This window comes from Lycium barbarum, chromosome 11 (assembly GCF_019175385.1).
Source record: "Lycium barbarum isolate Lr01 chromosome 11, ASM1917538v2, whole genome shotgun sequence".
NCBI classification, from domain to species: domain Eukaryota; kingdom Viridiplantae; phylum Streptophyta; class Magnoliopsida; order Solanales; family Solanaceae; genus Lycium; species Lycium barbarum.
In genome coordinates this window covers 22951616-22972163 of record NC_083347.1, presented here as the reverse complement: position 1 = coordinate 22972163, position 20548 = coordinate 22951616, and the positions used below count along the sequence as shown (strand labels likewise).

General features: G+C 36.6%; 2 protein-coding genes across 6 annotated transcripts; one reads left to right on the top strand and one right to left on the bottom strand.

Annotated features, from left to right (window-relative positions):
- The first annotated feature begins 9704 nt into the window (after nt 1-9704).
- Nucleotides 9705-11836, top strand: LOC132619336 (uncharacterized). 3 transcript variants are annotated; one of them, XM_060334270.1, is made up of 2 exons: nt 9705-9865; nt 11150-11836. In XM_060334270.1, the coding sequence occupies exon 2, from the start codon at nt 11174-11176 to the stop codon at nt 11603-11605; it is 432 nt and encodes a 143-aa protein (XP_060190253.1). In that variant the 5' UTR covers nt 9705-9865; nt 11150-11173; the 3' UTR covers nt 11606-11836. The 3 variants fall into 3 exon arrangements, with proteins under 3 accessions (XP_060190253.1, XP_060190254.1, XP_060190255.1); XM_060334271.1 differs by having other exon boundaries at nt 9707-9865; nt 11121-11836; XM_060334272.1 differs by having other exon boundaries at nt 9708-9865; nt 11162-11836.
- Nucleotides 11837-13253: 1417 nt separating this feature from the next.
- LOC132619334 (serine/threonine protein phosphatase 2A 59 kDa regulatory subunit B' gamma isoform-like) lies at nt 13254-18849 on the bottom strand. Of its 3 annotated transcripts, none has more exons than XM_060334267.1 (2): nt 17193-18842; nt 13254-13965 (listed from the first exon to the last, which is right to left on the bottom strand). In XM_060334267.1, the coding sequence occupies exons 1-2, from the start codon at nt 18438-18440 to the stop codon at nt 13597-13599; spliced, it is 1617 nt and encodes a 538-aa protein (XP_060190250.1). In that variant the 5' UTR covers nt 18441-18842; the 3' UTR covers nt 13254-13596. The 3 variants fall into 3 exon arrangements, with proteins under 3 accessions (XP_060190250.1, XP_060190252.1, XP_060190251.1); XM_060334269.1 differs by having other exon boundaries at nt 13873-14197; nt 17193-18848; XM_060334268.1 differs by lacking the exon at nt 13254-13965 and adding an exon at nt 14458-14731 and having other exon boundaries at nt 17193-18849.
- Between the last annotated feature and the right edge of the window lie 1699 nt (nt 18850-20548).

Sequence of the window (20548 nt, the reverse complement as noted above, 5' to 3'; positions counted from 1 at the left end):
TGATTTGGAACGTTCTTAACGTAAACACATTTATCACATTCATTAATTTTAAATCCATTTGCTAACATTGTTTGGTCAAATTTCGCTTGCCATTGTTTGGGTGCTTGCTTAAGTCCATAAAGTGACTTAACAAGTCGACACACCTTCTTCTCTTTTCTGGGAGTTATGAACCCTTCGGGTTGATCCATATAGATTTCTTCCTCTAAATCTCCATTCAAGAAGGCTTTTTTCACGTCCATTTGATGGATGTGGAGTTCGTACACCGCAACCAATGCTATCAACATCCGAATGGGTGTTATCCTCATTACCGGTGAGTATGTATCAAAATAATCAAGACCTTCTTGTTGTCTGAATCCTTTGACAACCAGTCTTACCTTATAATTATCAATAGTGCCATCATCTTTCATTTTCTTCTTGAAAATTCATTTGGAGCCTAAAGATTTTTTTCCCAGAGGAAGATCAACCAATTCCCAAGTATGATTGTGTAATATAGATTTTATTTCACTATTGATTGCCTCTTTCCAATATTGTGCTGCGGAGGAAGACATTGCTTCCTTGAAAGTTTGAGGCTCATTCTCTACTAAGAATGTCAAAAAATCAGGACCAAAGGAAGTCGATGTTCTTTGACATTTGCTACATCTTGGATTCTCTTCGTTAGACATATTTTCCTTTGTTTCTTCCCGAGCTTTATTTCTTCCCGAGGTCGTTTAGGTCTTTCACCAGATGACTCACATTCTATTTTATACGGATAAATATTCTCAAAAAAATCAGTATTATCAGATTCCATTACAGTATTAACATGAATGTCGGGGTTTTCTGATTTATGAACCAGAAAACGATATGCCTTACTGTTAGTGGCGTATCCTATAAAAATACAATCAATGATTTTTGTCCAATTTTTACCTTTTTGGGTTTAGGAACTTGCACCTTGGCTAAACACCCCCACACTTTGAAATATTTTAAGCTAGGCTTTCTACCATTCCATTGTTCATATGGAATGGACTTTGTTTTGTTATGGGGCACTCGGTTGAGTATTCGGCTTGATGTAAGGATAGCTTCCCCCCCACAAGTTTTGCGGTAAATCAGAACTTATCAATAAGGCATTCATCATTTCCTTCAATATTCGATTCTTTCTTTCCGCGATTCCATTGGATTGTGGGGTGTATTGGGCAGTAGTTTGATGAATAACTCCATATTCTAAGCATATTTCTTCAAAGGGAGATTCATATTCTCCACCCCTATCACGTCTAATCATTTTGATTTTCTTGTTCAGTTGTGTTTCGACTTCATTTTTGTATTGTTTAAATGCATTAATAGCTTCATCTTTGCTATTAAGTAAATACACATAGCAATATCGAGTGCTATCGTCAATAAAAGTTATAAAGTACTTTTTCCCACCGCGTGATGGTGTTGACTTCATGTCACAAATGTCGGTATGAATTAAGTCTAAAGGATTGGAATTCCTTTCAATAGATTTATAAGGATGCTTAACATACTTGGATTCAACACATACTTGACATTTGGACTTATTGCATTCAAACTTAGGAAGTATTTCCAAGTTAATAATTTTTCGCAAGGTTTTATAATTAACATGTCCCAAACGTGCATGCCATAAACTATTTGACTCAAGTAAATAAGATGAAGGAGAAATTTAATTCATATCAACCGAGATTACATTGAGTTTGAAAAGGCCCTCTGTGAGATAGCTCTTTCCAACATACATATCGTTTTTACTAACAACAACCTTATCAAAAACAAAAATACATTTAAATCCATTCTTGACTAATAGTGAAGTTGAGACTAAGTTCTTCCGCATTTCTGGAACATGAAGGACGTTCTTGAGCGTCAGAATCTTTCCAGACTTCATCTTCAAGGCAATGTTGCATGTTCCCTCGATTTTGGCAGTAGCAGAATTGGCCATGAAGATCGTCTCATTGGGCCCAGCTGCATCATAAGAAGAAAAGAATTCCTTGTTAGAACACACGTGGCGAGTAGCGCCCGAGTCTATCCACCACTCTCGCGGGTTACCTATCAAGTTGCATTCTGACAACATGGCACACAAATTGTCCATTTCTTCATTCTTTTCTGCCATGTTGGCTTGACCTTTCTTCTTCTCCTTATCATTTTCTGGAGCACAACAGTCTGAAGCCATGTGTCCAAATTTTCCGCAATTGTAGCAACTTCTTTTGAATTTCTTTTTCCTTGGAACGTTCTTCCCTCCAGAAGCCCGCTTCCTTTTCTTTGAACTTGTAGGAGCAGTTTCAATGATGTTTGCCCCCATTATTGCTTGTTTTCCATTGGACTTCTTCTCAGAAGATCTGTTGTCTTCCTCAATTGTAAGGCGGACAATTAGATCTTCTAATGTCATTTCCTTACGTTTGTGCTTTAAGTAGTTTTTAAAGCAGCAACAAACTTCTTCAACCCAGCATTCTCGATCTTATATTTCTTGTCCAAAGCATTCCATATTTCCTTAAACGTCTTACAGCCGCTATAGACATTATATAGACCGTCATCCAGCCCATTGAAAATATAGTTTTTACATAGAAAATCAGAATGACTCCATGCCTCCGTCACGATAAAATGCTCATTGTCTGGAGTCTCTTCTGGTAGAACAGGAACTTCCTCAGTAATAAATTTTTGCAAACTGAGGGTTGTTAAGTAGAAGAACATTTTCTGTTGCCAGCGTTTAAAGTCGATGCCAGAAAACTTTCTAGGCTTCTCTGCCGCAGCCATTGCAGGGACAGTTGTGGTGCGACTGGAAGAAGCGGCAGTCGTTGCACCAGAACTAGTAGTGTTATCGGCAGTGATATCAACCATTTTCTGTTTGACAACAAAATAGAAACAGAATCAATAAATAGAACGCACAAAGTAATAATGTCGATGACATTTTTATAATCTTCTAATCGAACACACAAAGTAATAATCTCAATGAAGTTTTTATATCTTCAAATCGAGTAGATTACTGGAGTAGAAAATCCGAGGATTTTAGCCTCCAACCAGAATAGAACATTAGATGAAACAGAAATATAATTATTAAATTCTTTAAGTTTGTGATTCCTGTTAATCAAATTATAATCTGTTTATAGAAACTAAAGAACAGTATGTTTATTTCTAGCCCACAGAAAACTGTGTTTCCTTAAAGAATTTAATCCCCTCACATTTGCTAAAGGGTTGGATTAATTCTTCCCAGGATAGAACGAAATTCTATTCTGCAATACCGGCAACGAAAATTGCAGAATTTCAGCGAACTCAACGAATGGTAGCAATCACACGACACTTACTGATTTCTGGTTTTGAAAACAATGCAGTATGAGGGGGAAAAAAATCTGTTTTTCAGAAAGCAAAAATTTCTCAGTTTTTTCATCTCAGTGTCCAAAAAGTTAGGCGAAGCCTCTGAAAATTTATAGCCTGCTATTTTGATCTGAACAGGTGTGAAAGTGTCTATTCGGTGAAGGAGATGACCGTTGGTCATCGTTGTGTCTGCTGGGAAATAATTCCGTTGGAAAAAAAATTAATTCCGTTGAAAAAAATAATTCCACGAATTTAATTAATTAAGTTAAATTCCGCGTGAATTAATTAATATCAGTATTGGAAATATTAAATAACGAAAATGGAAATAAAATAAATTTGGTCCAAAAAAATTATCAATCAAATCATTTGACCGAATCCGAGCCGAGCGACGACGACGGTGCGAGGGGCGGTCCTCTTCTCAACCCTTTATGAGCTAGAGAATGTGTTGCTGAATATAAGCACACACATAACACTTTCAACCACCAATGTGGGAGAAGTGCTCACTTGAAAGGTTATTTTTCAACCTTTCATTTCCCTCCACTTTTGTCAGATAAGCAGTAGCAGTCCCATCCTGATATTAATTAATTCACGTGGAAGTTTTTACCATCATCCAGCCCATTGAGAATATAGGTTTCATTTTCATTTTGCTTTGAACTGCTAGTGCTTATCTGACCTTTTCTCGTCTTAAGCCGAGGGTCTTTCGGAAACAGTCTCCCTATCTTCCGAAATAGAGGTAAGGTCTGCGTATACTTTACCCTCCCCAGACCCCACATTGTGGGATTTCACCGGGTATGTTGTTGTTGTTGATGTATCAGCCATTATTATCATACACCGGATACATTTCTTGAGTGAGCAACTGTTGAGGTTATTCTTATCATAACAAAAGAGAACATAAATGTGCGATTATGTAGAGAAATAATGAGGTGATTTTTGGACTTTTTAAACTATCACATAAATTTAAATAAAAATGATAAAAAGCCAAATAAAAGAGAGGTAAAAAATAAATAGGAATGGTGACCATAGAGAAGTGTCACATCATCATGTGTATGCCTAACTTTATATTATATATAGATATAGATTTATTTACGTCAAACAAAAGAGCAAGAATAAACAAATTTATAATTATAAAATAAATATACCTAACATAAGGAATGAATTTACTTTTTGAAATGGATATTACATGATTAATCAAGTTAATCGAGCCAGTTCAACCGAGCTCGAGCTTTGATCAAGTCGAGCTTGACTGAGTTCTAGTAATTGAGTCGAGTCAAACTGAACTTTGAACGAAATAAGGCGAATCGATATTAATCTCTTCCTGAAACAAGTCAAAGCTAACATGCTCCGAGCTTGCTTGATTCTTTATGCATACTTATATATATATATATAGTCTTTCGGAACGTGCAACTTAGTCCCTTATTATTATTATTATATATTTTAAAAAGTTTTGAGTTATAAAATAGGAAATGTTGAAATCAAGATATTAGTTTACCATTTACATTTTAAGTAAAATTCATAACACGGGGACGGTGACCACAAAAGTGGGATGGGTTGTGTAGATTTGGAAGTACCATCAGAAGAAAAAATGGAAATTAAATTACAATAAAACCCAATTTGTATTCAGTAATTAAATATTTCTCTTTACTCAACCAAGCCCTCACAATTTATAGGAATTTATTTAAGATGAAACTTTAAGTTCCTAATTCCATAATCTCCAAATTCAAAGAAGCTAACAATAAACTAAACAAACATAGAAAACGTAAATGAGGTTGATGTTTTATCACAGATTCACAAGACAAAAAAAGATATATGTCCATTCACTAAAATTACAATACTTCTAAATTTTATAATCTAAATTTATTGACAATAGAATATTTAACTATGATACAACACAAGAATCACACATACAAACACAAACAAAACATATACTGTATATTTCAAACTCTCCAAACAGTAAGAGAGAAAGCACATGGGGAAGCAGAATACCAAATACCAATTAACAAATGAAGAGACTTTTTCGGACAACAAAATGCTTGGCCTTGGCACTGATGCTTGAACTCCAAGCTTGATAAAAAATACATAGCACGAAGGGCAAGAAATGTTGAAATTAAATCGTACGAAGACTGTTTTGATTTGAGAATTTGAATAAACAAATCATTATGGCATTGAATTATACGTGGGTACATGTTTCTATAGTTAATGTCATTTTAGTATAATTTTGTAGATAAATACGTGTTGTAATGATTTTCATGAAGCTACTGAACATCTCTTTATATGTATTGTACATGTTTCTTAGAATCTTTTGTACAGAGCACATATGATAGAATATTCTAGAGATGGGGTTGCATCATGGATCAGCTCTTAGTCCATTTTTATTTGCCTTGGTGATGGATGAACGAATGCAAAAAATTAAAGGTGAGCAGCCTTGGCGTATGTTATTTGCGAACGGATTGTTTTGATTGAAGAAACCCGCAGCAGAGTTAATGCTAAGCTGGAGGTTTGGAGACAGACTCTAGAGTCCAAAGAGTTTAGGTTGAGCAAAACCAAGACGAAATACTTAGTGCAAGTTTAGTGATGTAGAGCGTCAGATGGGCGTCGAAGTGTTTTAGATATCTTGAATCCATTATCCAAAGAAATGGGGAGATGATGATGATGATGTCACACATCGTATTGAGGCAGGATGGATGAAATGGAAGCTCACCTCCGGAGTCTTGTGTGATAAGAAGGTGTCACCAAAACTTAAAGGCAAGTTCTATAGAGTAGTAGTTAGACCTACTATATAGATGGGGCGGAATACTGACCAGTCAAGAAAGCTCACGTTCAGAAGATGAAGACTGCGGAAATCAGGATGTTGTGATGGATGTGTGGGCACACTAGGAAAGATAGGATTAGAAATAAAGTTATCCGGGACAAGGCGGGAGTGGCCTCGGTGGAGGACAAGATGTGGGAAGTAAGGCTGAGATGGTTCGGACATGTACAGAGGAGATGCACGGAGGCCCCAGTGCGGAGGTGTGAGAGGCTGGCTATGGATGGTTTCGTGAGAAGTAAAGGTAGATCGAAGAAGTATTAGGGAGAAGTGATTAGACAGGAAATGGCACACTTGCACCTTACCGAGGACATGACCTTATATAGGAAGTTGTGGAGGATGCAAATTAGGGTATAAGGTTAGTAGGTAGTAGAGCGTTGTCTCGTGTATCCTTTCATACTAGTAGGCGTAGTCTTATCTTTGTCGTCCTACCCTTCGATTCTCTGTTACTATCTGATGTCTCTTGTACTTCGTTTATCGTTTTAGTTTGCTGCAGTTACTATTACTTTTCTTCATCCTGCTTATTTATAGTATTGTGCCATGGCTTCTTTAGTTTTGTCAGTTCTTATCTAACCTTTTGTCACGACCCAACTCGTTGTGATGGCACCCACACTAACCCCCCTAGTGGGTGAACCATCCCCTAACCAATTATTCAATTCAGTTATACAAGTATAAATCCATATCAAGAATAAAACCATAAAACTCTCTAGTCATGCCATAAATAAAATAAGATGCGGAAGTCTAACTATTACAATCCCCAAATCCGAAAATCATCCTACAAGGACTCTAAAGCATAAAGTTGTCTAAGAAATAATAGTTGTCTGAAATGAAGTAGACATCAAGATAGGAAAGATCTTCAGGAGGCATGGCATGGATAGAAGCTCACTCTTTGATCTGAAGAGGAAATAGTCCCAAGCTAGATGTGAGGTCTAGAAGAAGTCTCTCGCACACAATCTGTACTCAAAAGGGGTGCAGCAAGGTATTATCAGTACAAACACTAGGTACCGGTAGATATCATAGGCCGACTAAGATTAGTATTATGTATACGTTCATAAAATCAACAAAATAGGCAGATAGGCTCAACAGCACAACAACACAACGGGTATCAAGTCAAACGTCAACAAATCAACAATGCATCACAAGATTAAGATAAGTCCAATGCAACCAATGATAGTATCTCAATCGTACACACATGCCAATGGCTATTTTCGCCCATTAGTCATGACCTGCAGGGGACTCATACTATCTATGTACCACTCGCTCCAGAACTGACCTCGGATCACGAGCCCTTATTTAGGCCACATCATTACCCCTTGTCAAATGTGACTTTATATATATTTTTGTATCTGATCACAATATGCATCTCAACGTATTTCCAGTCCAACCGTCAATATGGAACATGATCAGTCAATAAATTCAATGTCAATAAGTGCTAGGCACCATGCCACAAGTCATAACAGGACTCAGATAATCAACTCAACACAGCATGAATATGCAACCATCTCAATCACCAAGAAGAATATATATTGACTACTCCTTCCTTCTCATAACACAACAATTTCACCTCAAGTTTTGGTACATAAAGTAATGGCGACAAGCCCACATAATCAGAAATCATACCAACCTAAGTGATGTCCAACGAGACATCATGTTCGAAGACCTAATCATTCTTTCTCTCATCAATTCTACTACATATACAATCAATTAACCAAAGTCTAACTCAAGTAAACCATAACCTACCTCAAATGAAGAACTAGAACAATGCAAGCTACTCCGCAAGAGCTTTCCCTTTTCGTAATGCTTCGGAACGCTCAAATTCTAGCAATATAACGCTAAGTAAGAAATAGACCTTCTAATCAAATAAGAACAACAATTGGGGGAAAAGACCCAATTACATCAACCCCTTTCAAATGGTTGAACTATCACTTAATAATAAATTTATCATAATCTCAATTCTAACAATCATAATCTTCCAATTTATGGGTTTTCTAATCAAGTTACACCTTTCAAAACAGATTTTAGGTTAAAGTTCCCATTTTTAATGGAACCCTAAGTCTCAATATACAATTTTCACCATAAGTAATCAAACTCCCTTCCCCAAAAGTGATCATCTACACTCCTAGATGATTAAACAACAATAAAATCAACAAGCCATCAATTATTCAAGGGTTTAATAATTTTAGGTTCTAGTCTTTTCATTCACCATTAGAGAACCCTTAACTAGTATATGAAATTAAAGATGATAATGAAATGAACAAGGAAAAAGGTTAAGACTTACCCTCAAGGAAGAATCCACCAAGACTCTAGGAAATTCACCTCTCACTTTCTTGGGAACAGTTTTTGGAGTTATGTGGATAATGCCTCGAAGTCAACAATATAAAAGTGGGTTTCTGTCTCCCATCGACCGTTGCAGCGGTCACTAGTCGCGCTGCAGCAGTCTCACTGTAGCAGAAAACACCACCGCTACGGTGGACCTCAGTAACTCGCTTGACTTGCCATAGCGGTCAAGATTGCGTCGTAGCGGTCCCGCTATGGCGGACTTTCCCAATTCCAGAAATCCCACAGCGGTGGACTCGCTACAGCGGCCCTCTCCTGCTGCAGCGGTTGCCTCCGAACCAGTAACCTCTGGTTTTCTACCAGATTTTCAGCCAAAATTCCAACATCAATCCGAGGGCCTACAGACACAAACTAAACATGCACATATATGTAAAAACACGCTACGGACTCACCCATGACCTCAAAATTCGCAATGGAGGTCTAATTTACTAAGTTAGCCTCCCCCCACCTCCAATGAAAATGAATCAAGTTGTTCAAACAAGCACACAAAATGAAATCAAGTGCCTCAGTTTTAGAATTCGAACTCTATAAGTTTTCATTCAGCTCATTCCTAATCCCGGAAAGGAACTAGCAGATGTAAAATGGTCAAAATGCCCATAACGACAAATAATTTGAGACAATTATTAAATAACAGTTGTTGTTGTACTTATTAGAAAAAATAAACACTTTTTTTCTCCCAAAAGCTTGGCCTTATTTTTTAAAAAATAAACACTTTTGGGGAAAAATAAGCTTGATCAAACATGCTTATTTGGTTTGGGTTATTAAAGAGGAGATAAAGAAGAAATATTGAATTCTCTTTCTCATGAAAAATTTACAAGATAATTCTACTTTATTATTTTTCTCATTAGTCGTATGCCCGTAAACAAAAAACAAAAACTTTTTTTTGTTTACTTGTCATCTCAAATTATTTGTCATGGCTATTAAAAATAATTGTCTCAAATTATTTATCGTTTTAAAAGTTTGAGGCACAATTAATTATTTTTTCTAATTTTATCCTTAATATATATTGTTATTAATGGAGATGATATATAAATAGAGTAAATATTTATTCAAAATTAAACCTAAGGTCACCTGCTACCTTTCTATACTCTTTTTTAGCCTGTTTGGATGGGCTCAACTTTTTTTAGCTTATAAATTATTTTAGATAAACTAAGTCAAACGGGCCTAATTATTTTTTAAGCTTATTTTAAATACAAAATGACTTTAAACTGATCAGCCAAATACTCAAAAAAAAACTAAAACAACTTATAAGCACTTATATGCCAATCCAAACGGGCTCTTTGTTTTGAGAGGTTGGATAAGATAAAGCAACAATTCTGATAAACCCCACCTTGTAACACTCCACTCTTTCAAGGGTTTTAGAACTAATCTTTCAGTTCCTGCTTCATCTTGATTTTGCTTCAGTTTTTTCAACAGAAATCTAAAACAAAAAGGGTAAGCATACTTTTCTATTAAACTTTATTTGAATGGTAGATACGCACCCATGAATTGATTCTTGATTTTTGATTCTTCCGTAGTTCTAAAATGGTGTTTCTATTGAGTCAATGAATGCTGTTTTAGTTGCAACTTTTTCTCCTTTTCTTGATTTTTCTCATAACACGGATAGATGGGAACCCTTTTCTTTTATAAAAAAATCATTTTTGCTTCTCTTCTACTTGAGCAAGTCTCTTTTGTAGAAACTAACCCTTTCCTTTTATAAAAATTTCATTTTTGCTTCTTTTCTGCTTGAGCAGAGTCTCTTTTGTAGAAAATAGTAACCCCTCCATTTCATTTTTATGAAGATGTTTGACTTGAATACAGAGTTTAGATGTTAATTTGATTGTATGTTATATTTTTGTGCTATTGAAGGTTGAAATATTAGTTTGATAGTGAAAATATCACATCAGCATGTGAAATCTGAATGATTAAAAATATATGAATGTGAAGATTGTATAGAATAATATATTTTGTGAATGGTGTAATTGAAGTTGGAATGTCTCAAATTGAAAATTTGTGCTATGAATTTGATGAGGGGAGTAATAATTTTGCTGCTAGTGATTGAATAATCCAAACTTTGGAAATAATTTATGTACGTGATTGCTGGAGTCTAGCTGAGTCAACTGCTTCTAGAGACCTGAAACTTCACATTTTGTTTAATCTGTGGTACTTTGCAATGATAAAACTAGCTTTCCAACCCCTTATAAGTCAGTTTGATACCATCGGGTTGCTACTCAGCAAAATTGGTCTTGAATGGCCTATAACTTCTCATCCAGCCAATTTCTCCACAAAACAATAAAAAAAAAAAGATGTTTATTTTGGTTAAATCAGGTCGAGCTGGCTATTATGAATTCAAAAACAACTGGACAAAAGCAGTTAACATGTGTGTTTACATAGCATTTGACTGGCAGCAGATTTGAGATGGCAGCAGAACTTGCTATAAAATGTTCCAGATATATGGTGTTTGATTAGTTGGTAGTACTTTAAACAAAGAACCGGAAAGCTTTAAAGAAGAGCAAATTAGGACTGTGAAAGTCCATCTGATTGAGATCCCTAACATCGGGACTATCTATCTATCTGTAAAACATGCTTGTACTCTTGTGCAAATAATTCTACATATCTGCATTTCTCTTGGACATTGTGTTGGAGGATCCAGTAATTTCTTGTATATTAATTGGTTTGCTTTAAACTAACTAGTGCTGACGTTGTGTAGCTGACGCTGGCTCATTTTTCTTGTGATAGCAATACAAATAGAGAGTGCATCATATGGCGAGTCTCATAATAATGCCTGCTTTAAGCCACTTATCCACCAATACGAGCAGCATACAACGAAGAAATTTCTGTGCAACGTCCAGGAGATGTCGAGGAGTTAGAGCATTGATGACAGAGAAACCGCTGGAGGATTTGTATCACGTGAGAGTTGAGAGAGATGTGACAAAAGATCGACTAATGGAGCTTGGAGTTCCACGATGGTCAATGTGGAAAACTGGCAAATGCAAGTTACCTTGGGATTGGCATGTAGATCAGTTGGTTTACATTGAAGAAGGTGAAGTAAGGGTGGTACCTGAAGGAAGCAAAAGATTTATGCGGTTTGTGGCAGGAGACCTTGTTCGGTATCCAAAATGGTTTGAAGCTGATCTCTATTTCAATGACTTCTACCAAGAGCGTTATAGCTTTCGAGCATATGGAGATGACTAGTGAATTTATTTCCTGCAACTTCCCGGGTTTTCTAGTGCAATTCACTTATTAATAATCTGTTTCATAAGCATCTTCTGATTGTTGTCTTTGTAATACAAATAGCAGAACATGGTCTGTCTAAATGGTATGGTGGCCAGATAACATTCAATTCAGTAGTGGTATGAATGATTATCTATGCACTGGTCAATTCCGATATAAATTTTGAATACAACCTTCCATCTTTTCCTCTCAGGATCATAAAAGTCTTTGCCCCCAGCTGGAAAATCTTTCAAACATAAACAGACACTGCTAGCTGTTACTTCTTCCTCATTGTTACATTGGGAGATCTGATCAGAATGCTTTTGGTATCAAATTGTCAGTTAAAATACCAACACTATTATCAGTTGCTTTGAAATTGTCTTTTCATCTAAGTGCACTCTGCGTATGGATATTTATCTTTAAGCTGTACTTTTCTGCCTTGTGGACACTGAACAGCAAGATGACAGCCACAAGGAAGAGAAAACATAAGTGAAGCACGGTGCAAGTAAGCGATTCAGTAATTAAAGCTTCATGACTCCATTTTGGTTCTTAAAGTTCCCTTTAAAGCTTCGACGAATAGCTCGTAATGCTGCATCTCTTCCAAGACCGGGACCTTTTATCATGACTTCTACTCGTTACCTTGATCCACTACTGTACGGATAACGTTTGCTGCTGCGGTTTGATCAGCAAGGAGAAATATTACGAGAAAAAGCAGCTCAAACACCACCGTGATGCTTCTAAAATTGTCTTTTCGTAATTTGTAGAATTTTACGTCAGCTGAATTTGCAAAACCTCTTTAGGAAGAGGCAATTTAAAGAATAACCTCAAAAAATGTTATTGGTGCAATTCAGCCGATCAAAGCTCACACATGGAGTTTCACCTTTGGAACTTGAAACTCAAGAACAGTAGCTATTTTTCGATTACATGGCCAACAAATGGCCAGTGGTTGCAATTTGGATCAAGCTAATCCAGCAGCATGGACCAAGTGTACGACTTTTGATTTTTCTCTAGTTTCAAATGCTACAAGTGAAATTCTAGGACATTGAGAAATTTGAAACTCCATTACAGTGACTATTTTTCAAAAACATGGTCAAAAAGTGGCCATTAAATACTGTTTCATCAAGCTAAACCCGCAGTGTTGGCTGCGTATTTCTTATGATTTTCTCTTACTTTTAACTTGAACAAGCCATAGGGAAATATCACAAGCATATTCAACTGCTTGGGGCATAAGATGTACAAGCATATGCGTAAAACTTGGAATCTGCCAGTGTTTGGACAATAAAATAGAATCTGCCTCAAGGGAATATATAATCCAAATACATATGCTGAAGGAGCAGAATCTGCCTCAACGGAATATATAATCCAAATACATATACTGAAGAGGGGCTGTTTGACTTGCTGGTGTAAATTTAAGGCATTTAAAGGATTTTACTTCATTTCTCTGAGTCCAATCAGATTGAGGACCCAAATGTATACTCCATAAACGATTGACAATCATTCTGTAAATACCAATCACCTCACCAAACTGAAACTTCCATGAGTGATGGAGTAACTGATTACCTACACAATTTCCCGGAACAATCGGAGAAGAAACCAAATATGCTAATTGCTAAATTGCAAAATGAGCATCAGAACAATAAAATAATATTTCTTTTTTTGATAAATATAACCAAATAAATATTATCAGAAATCCCAAGAGGTCCTACATCTGAGACCTTAAATATTTATAGTACAAAAGCCCCCACGCAGATGGGGCAAAAGGCAATAAGCCGAGCACCTGCACCCTTCTCACTGCCCAAAAAAAAAAAAAAAAACATAAATGAAGAGAAAAATAAGAGAAACTTGCTATCCACAAAAACCATTATCACCTTCATCATCTGGCTGCTAAGCTTAACACACCATGGATGTTGGCACCAAGTAACAAAATACAATTCTTGGGCCTACATTTATGGTTCAACTACCCAAATTTGTCGCTAATTGGAGCTGTTGGCAATGACAACAGAAGAAGCGTATCTAGAGACAAGCACAGCTTCATTAGTCACAAAGTTGGAAGCTGCTACATCTTCTAAGCGTTTCCAGGTCAATTCCCGCCTCTCCTGTGTCTCCTTGCTTTTCATCTCATCTTCTTGGAATTTCTCTAAACACTCATCAAAAAGTGCTTGATCAGCATCTGAAAAGATCTTCCTTACATTCAACGTCAGACTTTGAACAGCTTGGTTCCAGTGACCACAGGTGTTTTTCTCCAAGAGTGGAAAAATTATGGGTAAGATCACTTTACGATTCTGGATTATTAGATTTCTTATGTGATCGTTATTCCACAGGAACAGAGCACGTTCAGCTACCTGCCAGTTTGTGGGAAATGGAAACATTCAAGAGTAGAATAGACTTGATGCAAATTAAGACTCCCGAAAACAAGAAGCAGACAATTTGTTTCTGAGGTTTGTTGCAAATAAGAAGTCAATGTGTATTTTGACATTTCTTCAACATAAGATTAGGTTGCTCTGCAAAGTGAACTTCACTGTTCATAAAGAACTCATGCTGCTTGAAGTTGTCCCTCCCGGCTCCAGCGATTAACTTATGATAAAATCCATTAAGGACACTTGGAATCATACTTCAGGACCAATCAGGAAAATAGATAAATGAAAGTGTTAAAAGAATTAGGACACGTGCAGAGCAAGACAAATGGACCATGAACAAAAATATGGATGAGACAAAGCAGCAAAAACATGTGACTTAACAATTTATAAGCATCTTTAGATTGATTATTGGAAAAAGGTAGGAAAGGCCACAATGCCAAGCTAAGCTATCTAGTTAAATCTATAACGTCAGAGTGGTTTTTCTATAAGGTAACAATTTTATTGATGTAGTGGGGAAAATCCCAGATAAATGAGATTTTCTACAAAGAGCACCCAAATATATAACAATTGGACCTCATGGATGCCCCAAAAACTAAGTAGAAGCAAAAGTCATGCCAAAGACCTCTTCCATTTCTTTATGTCTGTATAACTCACACAAGGGCCAAAGAGGCAAGGAGTTACATCCCAAGCTCTGCATCTCAACTTTCAACTGTTGCAAGGTAATGTGTCCTCCATTATGACAAAAAAATTCCTGCCCCCATTAAGTGATAGTCAAGAAAATAGTTCTCAATGTCAAACAGTATAAATGTAAAAAACAGAGTGACACTGGCATCATACTATGTTTATTTCCTCTATTTGGTATTCTACTAAAGGGAATGGAAGTGCCTATACACAAGGAAAACCTGTTCCAACCAAGTCTTAGAATCGTTTTTTCATTTGCTCACTCAAGCAATTTCACATACTGACTAGATTTGGCTTTATCCATTTACTTCTTTTTTCTTTGGGACCTCTTTTCAAGTTAGCTAGATGAGCATAAAGGTCTTCCCTTTTCCTCTATGGCTGGAGCAATGTTCCACTTAGATTGACCCTCTATCAACCTTGAGTCCTAGAGAACATCCGAATGGCGCTGAGGAAACTCAACCAAGGAGTTATAACACATAAATAGCAAAGGGGATAGATTTCTGACTGCATGTTGTTGCTATAGAACTCATAAATCGCCAAAAGATATAGTTTAATGCGAATTAATTGAAGGCACCAAATACTACTTACCGCGGCTTTCCCCGCATAGATTTGACTCGTCCTCCTATGGCGACTTGGCAAGCAATACTTTTACAATTCCCTTACTAGTTTGTGTTTGAAGCTATCATGCAAGTATCTCCTTCAGCTTCCTCTTCTATTTCCAAAAGGCTATACACTCTCTGTCGCATTAAGTCTTACCTGCTTTCTATTTATTTATTTTTTCAATTGGAAGTCTTGCCTGCTTTCTGTTTGTTTATCTTTTTGAACTGGAAGTCTTGCCTGCTTTCTATTTACTCCATTATAACAAATTAACCTCTTCTCTAAAATCCCAAAATACCATTTCCTATCATAACAATACTCTACACAAAGCGGTAGCAATAATAGTAGTAGCAGCAGCAGGAATAGTACAGTAGTTAATTGTTCTAGCTTCTGCCTAAAGTTGTACAGCTTCTAGTCTCCCAAGATATGTGAATGGTATGTGAGCTGAACACTTCACAAGGCTTTACTCGAACTTCTTTGGTGATAACAAGTCAAAATACATACAAGCCGAAACTAAATAAAGGAACATTTGTCTTAAGTTCTCAAAACCATAACCAGGGAATGAGAAGGACTATTAAAACTTAAATTCTGCTTCCAGATGAGGGGCCGTAACCGAGAATTATCTCTTGATCAATCTTTCTATTGCTGGAAAACTAACGTTAAAAGTAAAAATAAGAGCATGTAAATACTGTCTATGGAAATCATGCATCAACATAAAATATGGCAAGGTTAATGGTTATGCCTGATCTCTATTGGGAAAAAAGTAACTATGATTGAGGCTTTAGCATCACAAAATAATCTTTGTGTGTGTATGTCTACCTCTGTGTGTGTGTGTGTGTGTGTGTGCTCGTGTCGGTTTACCTGTGTGTCTAATGATATATAAGAGGTTCCTAAATCTGACAACCTACTGAAGCAAGCAGTGAGAGCTCGAAGTGAATCTGACCATTTCCTCTATACTGGGGCAATCTACCAATCTTTTAAGGGAAATCTACTGATATTTTAACAGAGGCTCTTCAGTCTTCAGTAAATAAAGCTTGCTAAGTAGATAGGTTATTCTCTGTTTGTGGCCACAATTTTCTCCACCAATTTGCTAATTTAGTTTGAGCTATATTTGCTAAGTGGATTTGCAACTGTAATTAATATTTTAACTTACCTAATCCTTTAAAGTCGAAACTACTCCAGTTGTGCATCTATTTAAACTGAAGTCAACATCTCTTTCTGTCCTTCGCCTTTCATATGATAGATGATATATCACTCGTACGCCACTCTTATAACCTGGAGCACATGTGCTCTTTACAAAACCAAAAGCACGGTGCTCCTAAACCTATGAACTGGTCAAACAGAGCGTTCAATAGATCTTCCAATCCTAAGGAAAAGAAAACGATATTAACTAGAAAGACGGTGACATGTATCTTCAACCAGTCAAGAAAGTAATAACAAAATCTTTTTAAAGGAAAAAAAAAAAGCCACTAGAACAACAATAAACATATGCCAGTATTTCAAATTTTATGTTTCGCCATCCAGATAATGTCCACTTCGCCAAATGGAACCTCATCATTCCTTCTTTATCATCTTTCAGAATTAAGCTACAGTGAAATTATAGTTTCATGACTTCATCCATGCAGATATTGAAGATATGTATTGTTTATTGCATAGACCAATCTCAATATCAGCAGCAAATTTATTATTGGTTCAGCTTATATTAAGAAAAATCTGAAGAGATTAGTCATTATCCTCTCCTCCAAACTCCACCCTTAGAATTTGTAAAGCGCGGGAAACTGAGAGTCTGAGAGGAGGTCCTTATCAATGTAGCAGCGAACCAGATAGATTGTTTGAGCTTCAAATTGCCATCGGTAGAAACAGGAATCAACCAAACATAAGCTGCGAAGTTCGAGCTAGCAAAATATGGAATCAAAAGAACCAGAATATGATACCTGAAAATGAGAGCTATTGAGACAACGACCAATCTGACGGAACAAAGGAACCATGCACCGTTGAAACTCTGCAGCTTGAGTAGCTTCCAGAACTTCCTCCAACTCACCAAGAAACATGACCTCCTTGCCGCTATTGGTTACTGGCCAGTACTTCAAAAGTCCTCTGATCACGGTGTCTGCCAACTTGAAGTCTTTCTCAACAAACTGCGTGATGCAATACATGAGTTGTTGGTGGTACATGGCTACACATTTAGGTTTGTGAAGGGGAATCAATGCACGGACAAGAAAAAGCTTGTGCTCTTCCTTTAAAGGCAGAGCAAATCCATTGATTATACTGCCCAAGATCTCCAGCAATTCTGCAATTCCGTTGTGCTTCTCAGTCTCAAAGATAAACCTGTAAAATATATTATTTATCGCTTTCCTGATAAAAGGCCTATGCACCATGAACTTCCCATATACCCGATGAAGAATTGTTTTCAAGTACTCACGCTCACGTTGATCCTCTGAATCAAACAGTTCGAGCAATCTCAAGACAAAAGAGTGGTCAATGTATCTTTTTGCAAGCTTAGCATCCGTCTCTGATGAAGCCACAAATCGCAAAAGGAGTTCATAAACAACCTGAAGGTGAGGCCACAAGGGTTCCATAGTGGGTTCATCCTCTTCTGGATCAAACATATCCAGTAGCCCATTATCATGATTAAACGAGGGTAATGTCCTAAACAAATTCACACTAACCATTTTCGTTAGTTCTTGCATTGTGACTTCATTAAACTTGGAATTCACAGCTGAAATATAATCAACTAATTCAAGCAATGTCTGTCTCTTGACATCCTTCTCCTTCAAATTCTTCGTAGGGTCGCCAAAATCAAACAGCACACAACACATTTGCAACTTCCTAATCAAAAGATTCTGCTTTTCTGCACTCGGGACATCTCGAAAACTCGGCAAAACCTCATACGATAACGCAGAGTTCATAACCGACGGTCCCACCTGCCCATTAACCCGAACCGTTTTGTTCCCTTGATTCCCGTTATTAGTAACCTGAGACGTTCCAAAACTCATCGAATTCGACATTTTCCCCGTATTTCCCAACCCCTTTGAGTTATTATTACTATTATTAGTAACCCCATAACTGTTCGAATTCGAGTTCACCGATGAAAATGCTGAAACTTCATTATGATTCGACTCGTTCGATGATGATGATTTTGAAGGCTTCCTAGGAAGCTTCCCCAAAAAATTCTTAATCATGTCCACAAAATGCTAAACCAACAGTAAAACTACACAAAAATGTGGCTAAAATTGCAATCTTTTGGATACAAATCAGAACATGTACATCCTACGGAGGGCTACAAATGTAATTCTATAAATCGAAACGAACCATAAGCTTAATAAGTCATTACCTTAACGAATTAGTGAGAAAATTCAACAGCAAAAGCTATCGAAATGGCTCGAATTTCCAAGCCGGAAATTGACAATACATTTTCGTCGATATATTTATGATCGGCGAATTGGGAAAATTGGAATGGAATTTGAATTTGGCAAAACCCTAGAATTTTGAAGTGGAGAGTGATAAGGGAAATTAAGAACGTAGATTTTTTAGTTTTACAGAGGGGGAAAATAATGTTATGGCGAGAAAAGCAATAGTGCAACAACACGGGTCATTTGCAGTTTTGGCCCTATTTTGTGCTGGTGTTTAATTTTGGTCTTTCATGGTAAGTCCTCCGGATAAAAAAAAAAAAAGGTCCACTTAGCTTTTTTTTTTTTTGTCAAAAGGAGTGTGTTAACTTATCAAATTAAGAAAGAATAAATTTTATTTTCTCATATTTGTCCTATTAAGTGCTATGTGATCAAATCCCAATATGTATTTAATTAGGGACAGTTTAGTCAAATTACCTATTTTTGTCTAAAAGCTAGTATTTTCTTAAGAAGTGTGCAAATGTCTAATTGGAGACTCTTTTTGATCTGGAGGGAGTAATAACTAATACTCCCTCCATCCCATTTTATATGAGGGTGTTTGAATGGGCACGATATTTAAAAAAAATGAAAACTTTTAAAATTTATTGTCTAAAACAAGGCATTGAGAAATGTGTGGCTGTAAATTATTTCATTAAGGGCCTGTGTCACGCCCCGAACCATAGCCTGGGCGTAATACAGCACTTGGGCCTTGCTTGCATGTGTCCGAGCGAACCTCACGGCTTGCTTGTTAACATGGGCATCAAAACAATATAATATATATGATGCAATTTAAATGAATCATGAAAATGTAATTTGCGAAATAAAGTCTTGAAATTATCTCGTAGCATGAAATATCATGAAAACATAACAATCTGCAAACATGAAAGCATAACTGACTCTGTGGACTAACATCTGTCTATGAAACCTCTAAAACATGTCTTAATACTAGCTACCAGGGCATGGCCCTAGACTACCATAAACTGAATACTAATGCAGACTCCATGTTGAACCCCGAGAGGAGTGGGGCTCACCAATAAGCTGATAACTGAAGTGATCCTACTACGCAGGTGTATGCTCCTGAAAACCGATATTTGCACCGTGAAGTGCAGGCCCCGGGCAAAAGGGACGTTAGTACATGGTGAATAGTACTAGTATGTAAAACCTGTTGAATTGAAGAACATGGCACAACATAGGTATAGGACATGAACTAAAACTGAATGTAACTTGAACATGAGCATGAAACGTGGGTAAAGTCTGGAAACAGTAAATCAATGGAAATACATGTATGTAAAACTGCTTGTAACGTGGGGAACGCTATAGTATAACCGACAACATGATCTGGTACTTGCGTCCTACCAGCAGAACACTCACACCTTGCCAAGGATATGAGATTTAAGTAATAATAAGCATGTAAGGATACAAACTGCATAATGAAGGTGTTGCCTCCTTGCTGACAACCCTTATCCTACGGTGGCAACGTAGTTTCAGGCTATCTGAGCCTTCTCGGTTAACTAAGCAATTCCCAAAAACATGAACATGATATAGTTGGCTAAGAAGCCCCTGATTTTCGTGAAATAACTTGTAAATAACTTGTAATCATGATTTCACGAAATAACTTGTAACATGGTTTCATGAAATATCTTGTAATATGGTTTCTTGAGATAAGTTGTCAAAGTCTTGCAAACATGTTCTTAATTCATGAGTAATAACAATAGTTCATAATCATATATATAATTGACTTGAAAACATGCTTGTAACTTGCTAGATAAAAATCATAAAGTTTCATATAAACATAATGAGAACACATGAGGAAGAATTCATGATTCATGGATTAAGCTAGGGTTCCTAATAACCGTAATGGAAGATTAGGAATACAATAACAAATATAGATACAAAATTCA